Below are 14,334 nucleotides of genomic sequence, written 5' to 3' on the forward strand. Positions count from 1 at the left end.
GTACACGGTCAAGGCGCTGAGCAACGGCACGCAGGGCACGCTCAACAGCTACGAAGGTGGGGCCTTGGGGCCTTTTGTCTGACGTGCACACGCATACACGCTCATACACACACACACAAACACACTCATACACACACACGCACACACACAAAGGCACACGCACACAAAGGCACACGCACACAAAGGCACACGCACACAAAGGCACACACACACACACACACACACACACACACACACACACACACACACACACACACACACACATATACGCGCCGACATCATAACACTCATGATTACATACAAATATATATATATATATATATATATATATATATATATATATATATATATATATATAATTGATATGCTAATCCATACAAATATATTCATGGATAATTCCCAGATAATTACATCAAATTATAAAGAGAGAAAAAATGGTGTATTTAATGTGTTTCCAGTGAATTTGAAATTAAACAAAATGAGAAATATATAATTGCTTCGTTAAACCATCAAATCAACTTATTTGCTTTTAATTGCAATTTCGTTGAAACCTATTAGCATTGTTAACCATTTCATGGAAATAATTGGTATCTAATATCAGACTTTTTATTGGTTTACATGAATATTCATATCTGAATCGATCAATTGGTAATGCTAAGGAATAAAGTATAATAATGATAATAATGATAATGATAACACGGATACATATCTACCATTCTTAAGTAAATATCCTTGTTTATCACGTGCACCGAATAATTCGCAATGTCAAATCTTCATTTCCTAACTAGAATTGTTTTTTTCCTTTCTGAAATCTGTATATTTCATATCACATCAGTTAAAAAACCGTATTTTATGTTCTATATACCATCTACAGATTGTGTGATTGTGTTTGGGTGTTTGGCATTGGCATATTTTGTTATATTCATTGTGTGATTGTGTAAAATCTGTACTTCTTCATTTAACGTAAAACCTGTATTTATATTCATTGTGTGACTGCGTTGCATGGGTGTTTGGCATTGCAATTAACCTTTCTTTCCGTTTCTTCAGCGATGAAACACAACGGAACGGATGTGGTGGTCAGCCGCACGATCAAGTACCTGTTCGCCTTCTCGTGTCAGTACGACTTCTTCGCCTTCCCCTTCGACACCCAGACGTGCGACATGCAGTTGCACCTTCAGCCTTTCCAGGGTTGTCAGCCGGAGTGGAACACTTCGAGCGGCGGCATACGCGTCTACGGGAACAGGTCTACGATCTCCATTTACTCCGTCTCGGAACTGCGATACACCTTCGATTACAAAAACCGGAACGTGCTGACGCTCAAGCTCCTCTTCGTCAGGAGGTTCGAGGCCTACCTGCTGACGACGTTCCTGCCGTGCATCATCCTGTGCGCGCTCTCGCAGCTCACGCTCACGCACTTCAACCTCGACGACTTCACCGACAGGATCACCGTGACCCTCTCTCTCCTCATCGTCATCGCCTCCCTCTTCTCGCAGATGTCCTCCAGCGTGCCCAGCTCCCCGGTGCCCAAGTGCGTCGACTTCTTCTTCTTCTACTGCATCCTGAGGGTGAGCATCGTTTTCTTCATGCACAGCTCCATCGGCAGGAGCATGGCCTCGGGAGACAGGCAGAGGGACGAGCTGGTGGCCGTCAGAGGACCCACGAACGCGCTGAAGCTGGCGTGGCCGGAGACACTCCAGGAGCAGAAGCAACCGGTGAGTACCTGCCGTTCGAGGGCCATCAACGCCGCCGGGATCTGCGTGACCTTGCTCCTGGATGTCCTCGTGACCTTCGTCTTCGTCGTGTGGATCATAAGGGACCACTACGAGAGCCACAATCAGTTCTCCAAATATAATCGCACCGAGTGAAGCTGTGAAAAAAATCCGTGCAGAGGTGGGCGGGAAAGCCCCTTTTCTTTCAAATCGTGAAAAAGATTAGTATATGGGAATATTAGCGGTGTAGGAATGTTCTTTTTTATTTATTTTTAATTCGAAAAAGTTGAGGCGAGAAAACACATTTTGATCTGTTTAATTCGTATAAATTCATTTTGATGATAAAGTTGTAATGTAGAGAATATTCAGTAAGAAATTTCTTTGTTTTTTTCCTGAAGTATTGTAATTATTCATATACTAACTCCCACCTTTTAAAAATCAGGAGGATTCAAAATTGATTTCTTGAAGACATCAACTTTATTGACTGAGGCTAAATTTTTTTTTCAAACCATGTTCATTGAAAATCAGAGCGTCCATCCCTCCTGCTTTCTTCTTCTCTTCCTCCTTCTTCTCCCCCATCTCCTCCTTTTCTTCTTCTTCTTCTCCTTCTCCTTCTTTTCCTCCTCCTTCTTCTTCTTTTTCTTCTTTTTCTTCTCCTCTTCTTCTTCTTCTTCTTCTTCTTCTACTACTTCTTTTTGCTTGAGTTGTAGAGGAAGATCGCTGTCACGGAAGGAGATAAAGCCAATAACTGAAAGTCTATGGGAGTCATAAGGTTGATTTTTCAGAAGAGTTCCTTAGGAGATTGGCACTACTGAAATCACCAATGTTTTTTTTTCATTTATCTATTTTTTTACTGACATATCTTTCATAAATGGGAAACTGCTTCACTCATAGGATGTGGTAGAAAGATATCATAGTAATAAGGGTAATTAGTCATAGGCATTATGTTAATTAGGAATGTAATTAGTGATGTTCTAGTCTGGTATGAATATGTTTTATATATGGGACGCCATTATCTAACAATTGCACTACAACACTATTTCATTGTCAATAAGTTTTAACTGTATTGCTAAAGAATGTGGAATAAAAATTGAGAAAATGTAATGTAATCTCATTCCACATATAAGGATATATGACTTACATGGCTGTGAGGCAGTATGTGTGTAAAGATGTGATTTTCTCTTACTATATATATAAGAAGGATGAACCGTATTCATGTTGACAAAATGTGGAAAGGTATTGTGAAGATATTCGTTCTCATTCATACCTTTCCACACACACACACACACACACACACACACAACACACACACACACAGCACACACATACACACACACACACACACACACACACACACACACACACACACACACACACACACACATATATATATATATATATATATATATATATATATATATATATATATATATATATATATATATATATAATATGCTAAACACATTTTTCATCTTAGGAAAATATTAATTTCACTGTATAGCAATAAGCATTCGTTATGATCACATATCCTCGTCACTCCTTGGAAACATCTATTCATTTTTTCACTTATATAATTCCGAAGCATAGGACTATGACTCACATTGTACATTTTTCATAGTGTTTGTGGCTTTTGATATACTACTGTTATTCAAAATTACCTTCATCCATAAATTAAAGGAAATTAAACGAAATGTTTAAAAGAAAAGGAGAAAAAAAAAAACTTTTTTTGGGGGGGATGCTAATTAGGGAATACCTTGTTTTAGGGAAATGATGATCAGGTGCTTAAATGGTTAATAGTTAATGGTTAAAAGCGAAATAAATGTGCTAGACATCTAAAGTCATATAGCACTATAGGAAAGTATAGCAAAGGGTGATGTCAGGTGATACTTGCTATGCGTCAACTATCTAGAGTAATGATGGAAAGTTGAAGATGGGTAAGGGGGTTGACGTGGGAAGGGGTTATGGTGGTTTAGGTAAGGGAATTAGATCAAGTGAAGGATATTTATGTATCTGCAGAAGGAGAACAGGTTGTTATAAGAAGCAAGGATATGACGTAGGTCTGGTCTGTGAAAACGGGTACCGCTAATATTCCAATGTAGGAGAGCTATATCTTAGTTATTTTATGTGTGAAAACGCCGATACGTGTTGGGGAATCTGGGGGGGAAGGAGCTAGGGGGTATTGTGACACGAGTGATTCCCGTGTGTATGTAGGAGGATGTATATCGAAAGGATGGATAGTTGGAATTGAAGGGGATGTGTTGTCTTGGGAGGGATTAGGAGCAAGGGGTGTAGGGGTGCTATGAGTAAGAGGGGGATGGATTTCAGGAGGATGGATATCGGTGGTGGACGGAATTGAGGGGGTTAGGTTGTGTTGAGAGGGAGTAGGAGGAAGGGGGTAGGGTGTAGGGGGAATATGAGTAGGAGGGGTATGGATATCAGCAATCACTTCTAAGTGTGGAGGGAGCATGAGTTATGGAATTTTGTGTCTCAAGCATATAGCTTTGGATGTCTTCCATAGTTTCTGCAGTGGAGTTGGTTGTAGAGTTTTGTGGGACAAAGGTTTTCTTATGAGGGGGGGAAGAGGAGACTGGTGTCTGAGAAGTAAAGGTAAAGGTAGGTGGAGGTGAGTGTGCTGTAGGGGAAGAAGGGGTAGAACGTTTAGTCAGTCTACTGCGGGTAGTGCGGGGAGGTAGAGGGGAGGGTGTTGGGGTTGTAGTTGAGATTGGAGCTGTGGTTGATATTGGCGTGTCTGGGTTTAGAGTGGCAAAAGAATTTGACTGGGGGAGGTTGAATGTAGAAGTGGAATCTTAATGTGGAACTCGAACTTGTAGGTGGGACAGCCTCTATAAAATACATTGTGGGGGCCGCCACATGTGCGTGTTTGTGCAGGGCAGTTTGATCTGTTATGACCGGGTTGGGCATAGAGGGGGCATCAGTTTGTGGAGAAGCAGTGTTTGGCAGGATGTCCAAATCGACAACAATTTTGACATTGACGGGCAGGAGGTTGGTATGGTTGAACAGGGAGGGATTGTCCACCAATGTAGATACGAACGGGAAGGTCATGTGTACTGAAAGTAATTTTGGCAATGTTGGTGGGTTTCTTTCGATGACCTCTAGGAGGAATGGAGTAGCAATGTACTGATATCACGTCCTGGTCTTTGAGGCAGCCGAGCAAGTCTTCTCCACAATCTGACCAATCTTTGGTATCGACTGGGCAGTTTGCTGGGGAGATAGAGACAGTTCCGGTACAAGTATTAAGAGTTGGATGAGGTTCTGCAGGGATGGGGTTACCAGAGATCAGTTAGTTTTGATAATGCTATAGCTTCAGCTTCAGATCTGACTGTTACGAGACGGGAGCAATCGCATCGGGTATGGAAAGGGACTCTGCCTACATGTTTTTGGAGACATTGTTAAAAGAGAAGTGTTGCCTGAGTAAGGAGCTGTAGGGGGATCACGAAAAATCGGTCCCATTTAGCTGGGCTAAATATAGTAGTTAAGATATTTGTAGGGTTGGTGGTGGTAGAAAGACAGGGGCGAGTGGAAGCGGGAGTGTTGTTGGGGGGGGGTAGTACTACAGAGAGATGGAGAATAAGGCTGTAAGGTAGTAATAAGGGAGGTTGAGGTGTTTGATGAAGAAAGTTGTAGGGGTAAGTTGATGAATTTGAGGAAGTTGGGACAGTAGGAATGTCTTCTGGAGATTGAGTCTCTGCTTGGGTAGGTAATGCACTAGTAGGCATTGAGGAGTGGGTAGTAGTTTGTGTTCGGAGTTGTGGTCAAAGGAGAGCCTGGGGTCGGGGAGCCGGTGGGGCTATTTGATGAAGGAACAAGCCTCATTGCCCCTAATAGGGGTATTACATCTTCATTACTGGCCATGGGAAGCCTTGATTATGTAAAGGGACATAAACAGTCCACCCCTCAGTGCCCTGTAGGGGATAAAGGCTAGACAATTAAATCATAAATGGGTGCCCATGGTTCCCACAGGTTGTTCAGGACTGGCACAAGGTCAGCCTTTCATCCTTTCAGCACGGCTCTTACACCTAAGGAAGTAGATAATAGAAAGGGTTGGAGAAGGGACGCAAACAAAAAGCCTGAGGAGGAAAAGACCATGCAAAATTAGTTGAGTCGAGGGCTGAGGCCCTAGGCAGGGGAGATCCCTGCATTGGGTCTCCGTCTCCGTCTCTTAAGCCCCCCACGACAACAACGGGCAAGGGACTGGGGGGGTCAGGTGCTTAAAGTGAGACAAATCATAAACAAAAAATATTCTTTGATGTGCCTCTTTATTCATGTAAAGATGTTATAAAATATTTAATTTTCTAAAACATTATGGTTTTTAAAGAATATATATTACCATCTATCTGATGTTCAATGTATCATACGTTTATTTTCCCTAATTTGTTTTTGTATAACGTGTATTCTTGGGTGAAAGTGATTTGTCTTGCTTTTAGTAAAATTTATTTGAACGGGTTATTGGTACTTTGCAACTTCAGTCACAATTAATTCACTTGGTTCCTTTTTGAAAGTTTTTGCTAGCCATTAAAAACCTTTAAATGTCCTTTAATGTCTCTGTGTCTGACCACTAACCAGCCTTTAATACTGGTCATTTAGCTGACATTTATACATTCATATATATTCTATTGTATGTATAAAATACTTACACAAGAATAACATGTCAAATGCATGTGTCTGTTTGGTACAAACATTATAAGGAACTGATGTTTTTTAGTCTAAGATTTTCAAAATAGTTTTCTTGTATTTTGCACTACTTAAAAAAAAGACCACACTAAATAGCTAATGATACCTCAATTTCTAGAAAATAAAATAAATAATATTATAAATATTTATTATTTGTATTATTTATTTATTTTTTTATTCTGACATATATATGCTTATTCAGCCAACTATCGCAATTACAAAAAATGTATCTATGAGAATTTTTTTCACCTAGTCATACAACAAAGATAAAAATGCATACAATATTTTCATGCACCTTACAAGTGTTTAAATAACAACATTAAATATTTGGAATAATTTTTGTCACTGAAATGCTGAAACATGTAGTAATAAGTCCTGACAATACAAATCTACCTATTCACAATTTGGTCCATATGTTTTCACCTCTGTTCGTACTTTGTGAAACAAATTTCAAGTATTATGTATGTATATATATAAAAATCCAAGCTCTTTTTTTCAGATATTTGACATTTTTTCACCAGTACAATGAGTCATTACTTTCTTTACAGGGTGTTACCTGCAGCTAGCCATTAAAAAAACATGTTGCATACTGCAGGCACCGATGCCATCTGGAAAATAATTTATAAAGCCTTTCTTCACACTTAATACAATGACCTAATCTTTATGGAATAAAATGGTGATTATTATTTTCATGCTGATGTAAATGAGAATTATGATAATTTCACCTTCACTAGGCAGAATGATGTGTTTTAACTTACATATGAATAAACTCGTATATTCACATTGATGCACATGAGATTTATGATAAATATACTTCATCAGGTAGAGGATAAAGTGCTTTAACATACATATTTTGTAGCTTTACAGTGTACTCTCGTCTCCCTACACAATCTCTAACAGTCAGAATATTTCCTCTTGCTGAGTTTTTTTCTTATATTGGAGGAAATATAATAAAAACTCCCATGCATTCAATTCATATTTTCTGCATATGCCTCAAAGAAGTATTCTATGTGTACTTTTTTTTAATCTTTTGAAAAAAATGCTAAAGAGATTTGCAAAATTTTCTATTTTATAAACTTAGCAGTTTCTGGTTAGCTAAGATCTTGGCAATCGCTTTAGTTATGTAATAACGTGTAAATTAAGGAATAAAAAATGATCAGTAAAAAATACTGCAACAGAAAAAATGCATATAAAATTGTGAAGCTAAATATTCCTATCCTTCATAATATCATGTAGTATCTCTGTACTATTACTCAATTTGGCTTTAACACTATTGATGATATGCTAAAGCTATATCATAATGCACTATAGGAAGTGTGCGAGTGAGTGAGTGAATGAGTAAGTGAGTGTGTGTGTGTTTTTGTGTGTGTGTGTGTGTGTGTGTGTGTGTGTGTGTGTGTGTGTGTGTGTGTGTGTGTGTGTGTGTGTGTGTGTGTGTGTGCGTGTGTGTGTGTGTGTGTGTGTGTGTGTGTGTGTGTGTGTGTGTGTGTGTGTGTGTGTGTGTGTGTGTGTGTGTGTGTGTGTGTGTGTGTGTGTGTGTGTGTGTGTGTGAGTGTGTGTGTGTGTGTGTGAGTGCGTGTGTGTGTGTGTGTGTGTGTGCGTGTGTGTGTGCGTGTTTGTATGTGTGTGTGTGTTTGTGTGTGTGTGTGTGTGTGTGTTTGTGTGTGTGTGTTTGTGTGTGTGTGTTTGTGTGTGTGTGTTTGTGTGTGCGTGTGTGTGTGTGTGCGTGTGTGTGGGTGTTTGTGTGTGCGTGTGTGTGTTGTTTATCTGTGTTTGTAGAAAAGGTATGAATAAGACTGGATATCTTCACAATGTTTACTTGTTTGTTTATGTGTGTGTATAGCTGTGCATTTGGATGTATATGTGCCGGAATCAACCACTTGGAGATGCTTAAAATACTGCTTTAAAGAATACATCTTTCAGTTTTGGTCCACATATTACTCATAAATATCACATCATACTCGTTTAATATCATACAACAATCACTGGAGATCCCTTTATCATTACAGCTATTTACAATGTTTCTCTTGTTCCTACTAACATGCAGTATAGTACCACCTGTAGCACCACTGTATTATTACTCATATTCACTGTATTTCCATTACTTGGAAGTTGGTTCCTTTGAATGGCACATATCAACATTGTTAACTCTTTTTTCTATCTATATTATCAATATAGGTTCATGTAATTTATTAGTGAATATTTAATGTGATTATCCGTATTTACAGTACAGTAACTAAACTTCACATTTATAAGCTAAAAAGTTATAATATCAGTTCCATGATTTGTTTTTATACTATTTTTTTGGCTTGCTGTATTAACATTGTTGAAACAAATATCATACAGATATAGAAGTATAACTATATATTTCTTTTAAGTCAAACTGTAACCTAAACAGAAATCAAGGGCATATTACAGAAAGGAGAACAATGTACTACCATGAGCATTTTCAAATACCTGAATTTTCAATATCAAGAAGACGAAATATATTGAACTTGAGCTTCTGATTCAGTAGAGTTACCTGTTAGTATTTTAGTAGTTGTTTTGCATGTTACAGCTACAATAGTTTTGACTTTTTGCCAAATCACAATCCATTACCAGAGTAATAAATATTTGCTGAGATTTACATGCTATTATTAGTGTTGTCAGTACGAAGGGATCTGACTGCAATGACTCCTTGTGAATCAACACTCAAGTCTGATATAAAAGATCACATAATATGAAAGAAAGTCATATTTCATGATGGTACCCTAGAAACTAAGAACTACTGACTTTCAATGACCTTCATACAATATATTATCAACATTCAAGATTTCACCGACATAGCAAATATGAACATCTTGTACATGAGGAACAGATTTTTTTATGCTCACTCTTCATTTTGCAAGACACAGTTTGTTTATAGTCCACAGCTTTAATTAGCACCACAGCTTGAAAACTCATTCACTCTTCTGCGGGACTTTGTCAGCAGTAAGGCAGATGCCAAAACACTAGTTTTACTGTTGACCTGTTGAATATAACTTTTAGTTTGAGGCTTGTCCATTCAACTGCTCAACTCCCAGCCATTTCTAGACAACCTGGCAAACAGCCCTGACCAATGTATTTACAATATTATTAATTCTGCAGGCATAAAAATCTTATATACACAGGACTATTCTGTCACACTGGATTATAAGATTCGCTTTCACTTCAGATGTATATCACAATGCCACAAAAGTGTTTGGCAGTCAAGCACTTTCTCATGGCTTTCAGTGGTAACTTGTAGAGGTCTAGCTTGCAGATGTGATCAAAATCTTCCATCGGCAGCTTGCAGTGGTGTGTAATGGCCATTGGGAACATTTCCTGGGGAAAAATTGAATCATCAGATAAAATGATTCAAGGAAGGATGGCAGGAAAAAGGTCTAGCAGATTAATATAATTTTAAATACCTTACATTTCATAATTTCCAATAATTATTGATGACTTTCATATTCAAATGTAACAAAAACATAAATTTTTGCCCAGAGATGGCGCTGCAATCTCTGCGTATTAAAAATGGGGCGGATTCCTGAACATTGCATTACATTGCTTCAAAAGTGTCTGAATCAACAAGATCGAGGAAAACACGAGGGCGTCAATGAACTCCCAATAATCTAGCGTATCGCCATCTCTGGGCAATGAACAAAACACGCAAAACTTTTTCGAGAACTTTAGACCCAGATTATACATAATTACAAGTAACATCTATATATTAAGCAACAAGAATTTAGGTACTCAAAACAAACCATTTTCTCTTATCGGCTGTGGCTTTGGTAGGGGTTTCCCATTAGCCTTTACATGTTTGACCAGCTGGTGTATACACAGGTAGAGGGCAGCAATAATAGCAGCTGCAACTGCTGCACCCTGAAAGACATACACCTGCCCATACTGAGTAATCAGGTACCCACCAACGAAAGTACCAAGGCATCGACCTGTAAAGAAAGAATGACATGATTAAAGATAGAATATTTAGTATAATGTGAAATTTCCCTGTGAATCCCCTGTAAGATGTACATGTAAGTGATATTTATATTCCTTTTATTTTGTATGCATTTCATAAACAAAGTTAGTTTAGTTTCACAAGAAGTAATGATTAAGTTACCCCTTTATAACATTCTCTATACGACCTAGTGCATTCCATTTTTATAAGTCCACTGTAGCAACAGTCGGCCATTACAGGGAGCCCCTGAGGCAGATTAGAGGTAATTTTCTGCAAATATTTGTATAATCAACTAATGTCATGCATCATTATATAACTCAGAATATGTGTAAAGATTGTTTATGCTTGAAGAAGATGTTTTATGTTTTAGATCTCATAGATTAAGAGGAAGAAATTTTTTCATTTCAGTTTTATAAACATGGAAGCACAATAGTAAAGAAAATGACAAATGTAGATGTAAGAAAGGATAAAAGGAATAAACAAACACCAAAGAATGAAGTGTTTCCCTGTACAACCCGATCTACCACCTTTGATGGCCGGCACAGTAAATGATAATGCTATACATTGTGTACTCTTTCCAAATAATTGTCTTGAATCATGTATCTTCAAGTGTACACATATACATAAATAGATAGAGATACATGCTTCTGTCTGTGAGAGAAAAGCAAAAGATTGATATTTCATTTTGTTTCATCGATTTATGCAACACTATACCTATACTTCTATAAAGAAAGAAAGAAAGAAAAAATACAAACCTATATTAAAATGTGAGACCCAAACAAGAGCCTGTGCTGTTGCAACAAACGTCTTTGGGGCCAGTTTGTATGCCAACGTGGCTGCTGAAACATTCATGAGGTTTAGTGTGAAGAGTTCCAAAGACTCCAGCAGTAACGCCCACCATGGATTCGTGATATAGGAGAAACCTGGAAAAATATGATAAAACTGTTATTCTATAATGTAACAATTTAGAGATAACATTACATATCTGCTCTATGTTAGAAACACCATGATCATTTAAGGCTTCCATTTTTTTTATTCTCTTTTTTTGGAAAAGTCTGATCTCAATTTTGATACAAATAATACAAATCATTTTTGTACTACATATCTTTTGCAATTATATGACACCTGTTTTTCAAACAAAAAAGGTGATTATATCCTCAATACATAGCCCCAAGAAGAAGAAAAAAGAGAAAAAAAGAAAAATCATGACCATTCTTACACAATAACATAACAACCTACCAGCAAATCTAATACAATAAGCCACGAAGGCCAGCATGATGAGGTAGTGATGGCCACAGAACTGCACCACAGCAGAGCTCTTGTACAGGAACGGTAACGATGGGACGATGCTGATGGTCACAGTTAGTCCCATAAGGAGCTTGGATGCATGCAGGTCTTCGAGGTAAACATAAACAAAGGTCTTGAGATAACCCCAGAATGTGCCAAGCAGAGTCATCAGTAAGAGGAGGATGTTGAGTTCCGAGGTTTTGATCAGGGACCCGATACTCTTCCACTGAAAGCATTCAGGATGGTTAACTTTTTTTGTAAGATTATCACATTATAGTGCAAATAGGCAAGATTTTGATATTTCTTTTAAAAGGGGGGCTAAAACTAGATGCTTTAGGATTACCACAGTGAAATGTCTGCAATGAATGTGCAACACAAACATACACGTAAGTATAAATATAACACACATTCCTAAATAGTCATTTTGTTATCTTACCAGGCTTTTTCTCGTAACTTCTACCTCAAAGGGTAGAAATAAAGTGACAATAGCAGTTATCATTAGAAGGCCATCAAAGACATAGAACACAGGAGCATAATTGTATACTCCAAACGTCCCAATGTGTGTGTCCATTAGGTATCCGCAGAGAGGAGAAAAAACACCTGTAATGCAGTTTAGATTTTAGTAAATTTTAAATGGAAATTACCTCCAAAAGAAATTAATGTTATCTTTTTTATTAGTCATGATTATAACTTATCACTACATTATAATCACTCTTGGATCTTGAAATTAAACCCACACAAAAATATTATCAAGAAGAGGTATCTTTTCCAACTAGAAATTAAAACTCCTAAAAAAAAAAAAAAAAGTAATTGTTTCACATACCAACAGCAACAATACCGCACATTTTTTCTCGACCATAATCCCCATTATGCTGGTGTACCATGGTAAGTGCCACAGCCTCTAGCAGTGACACAAGGATCGCGGTAAACATCTCAGCAAGAGCACGGACTCCAAAGTACAGCCAGAGGGTCATCGTACGATTACCCTTCACGACAGAACACATGGGCTCCTGTAGCAAGCTGTTGCCTTCGATCTGCGAAAGTTGTGAATACTTAATAATCAAATCTTTAACCAATGAAAATCTGCTTCATCAATCTCTTGTATTGAATATGCATCAAAGAAATTTAATATCCAGTCTTTACGGAGTTTAAATCAATCAAATTCCTTTCTATAACTATATATCAGAAGGATTACAATCATTGTTGAATTCTCATCCACTTTATCAACCTTTTTGGTAAATAAGACTGAAAAGATATGGGTGAATGATCTGTTTTATATCATATATTGGCTAAAATGGGTGCTAGTCCTCACCATTTCACTTGCATCACAGACCACCCTACAGTTAGGTGCAGAGGTGCGGCAGGTGAGGCTGACAAATAGTCCCTCACTCGTGTTGAACTCGTGCTGAGGATAATGGCACATAGCTCCTTCTTCTCCACCGTGATACTGAGGGGTCACCAGAGGACGGCTGAATTCTAAATGTGTCTGCCATGGGAATAAAAGCGTTAGATGAATATGTCTACATAACAATCATAAAAAAAATAAATTGATTAAAAAAAAATCATGCTAATCATATATTATTACAAGAGATACAACAATTATCCAGGAATCTTAGAAATACACATCAAATGCTATATTAATGTTGCCTCATCATAAAAGACTCACGTACCTTGCTCTCATTGCATGCTATGTATTCCTTATCACCTCCAGGTCGAGTTAAGCAGAAGTAGGCAGGTTCAGCAGAAGGCTGAGCTCTAACCTCCAGCAACTCTGTGCTATTGTGTTCCAGTGACATCAGACATACTTGTTCGCACCCCCCTATTCTGAAAAATAAAAATCTTATTTTAGTGTTCTTATGTGAAGTATGTTCCTGGAAATATTATAGTTAATAATTTTTGTTAAACTGGAACCTATACTTGTCATAATTTACATTACTGTTGCAGTTTAAAAAAATATTGCTAACACTAAATAAAACCATTTACCATCATTGCAGTCTTTAGAGGATTACTAGAAATGATGATGATAACAATACCAACTACAGCAACAGGAAAAATATTAGTAACCATAATAATAATAACAATGGCAACCACAATAATAATGTTAATAATAATAATAAAAATAATAATGGTAATAATTCATTGTTTCATTGTTTTGCTACAGTGAATCAACCCCGTCTTCACCATCACCATTCACTTCCATGACCCAATACCCAACATCTCTGACCTCTTACCTGTGACCAATGACCCAATACCAGAGATAATAAAAAAAGGAAACAACCACAAATGACCTCGGACCCCACTAGCCAAGATCCATGACCTGTGACCCAAGACTTGTTACCTGTGACTCAAAATCCAAGCCAAAATCTGTGACTTGTGACCCAAGACCCTTGCCAATCCACCTGTGACCCCCAAACCCATGACCTACAATCCCCTAACCCATGACACAAGACCCCCAAAACCCATGACCATCGACCCCAAACCTTCAATCCATGACCTGTGACCCCCAAACCAATGACCTACAATCCCCTAACCCATGACCTATGACCCCCAAACCCATGACCCAAGACCCTCTCCAATCTACTTCCAACCCCAAACCATCATCATCATCATCAACGGGGCTGACGCCGACGGGGGCGCATAGCCGCATCCACCCTTCGCTTCCACCTACGAGGATCCCCCATGGCTAGA

The 14,334-nt window shown here is 38.1% G+C and overlaps 2 protein-coding genes across 2 annotated transcripts in view; one reads left to right on the forward strand and one right to left on the reverse strand.

The window, feature by feature from the left end:
- Window positions 1-2,315, forward strand: part of LOC138859978 (uncharacterized) — a 5,515-nt gene extending 3,200 nt beyond the window's left edge. Inside the window, exons 2-3 of the mRNA XM_070116566.1 lie at window positions 1-56; window positions 1,048-2,315. The exon at window positions 1-56 is cut by the window's left edge and continues 1,396 nt beyond it. Of these exons, the coding sequence (XP_069972667.1) occupies window positions 1-56; window positions 1,048-1,865 (874 nt within the window). The 3' untranslated portion in view covers window positions 1,866-2,315. The remainder of the gene's footprint in view (window positions 57-1,047) is intronic.
- Window positions 2,316-5,972: 3,657 nt separating this feature from the next.
- Window positions 5,973-13,470, reverse strand: LOC113826865 (major facilitator superfamily domain-containing protein 6; the record flags this gene model as incomplete). The annotated part of the gene is given in 8 exon segments (XM_070117144.1): window positions 5,973-9,743; window positions 10,166-10,351; window positions 11,115-11,282; window positions 11,599-11,872; window positions 12,083-12,246; window positions 12,470-12,680; window positions 12,959-13,132; window positions 13,317-13,470. Coding segments are annotated over 8 exon segments (1,387 nt in total), but the record flags the coding sequence as incomplete, so codon positions are not given.
- Between the last annotated feature and the right edge of the window lie 864 nt (window positions 13,471-14,334).

Source organism: Penaeus vannamei, chromosome 39 (genome assembly GCF_042767895.1).
Source record: "Penaeus vannamei isolate JL-2024 chromosome 39, ASM4276789v1, whole genome shotgun sequence".
Lineage (NCBI taxonomy): Eukaryota > Metazoa > Arthropoda > Malacostraca > Decapoda > Penaeidae > Penaeus > Penaeus vannamei.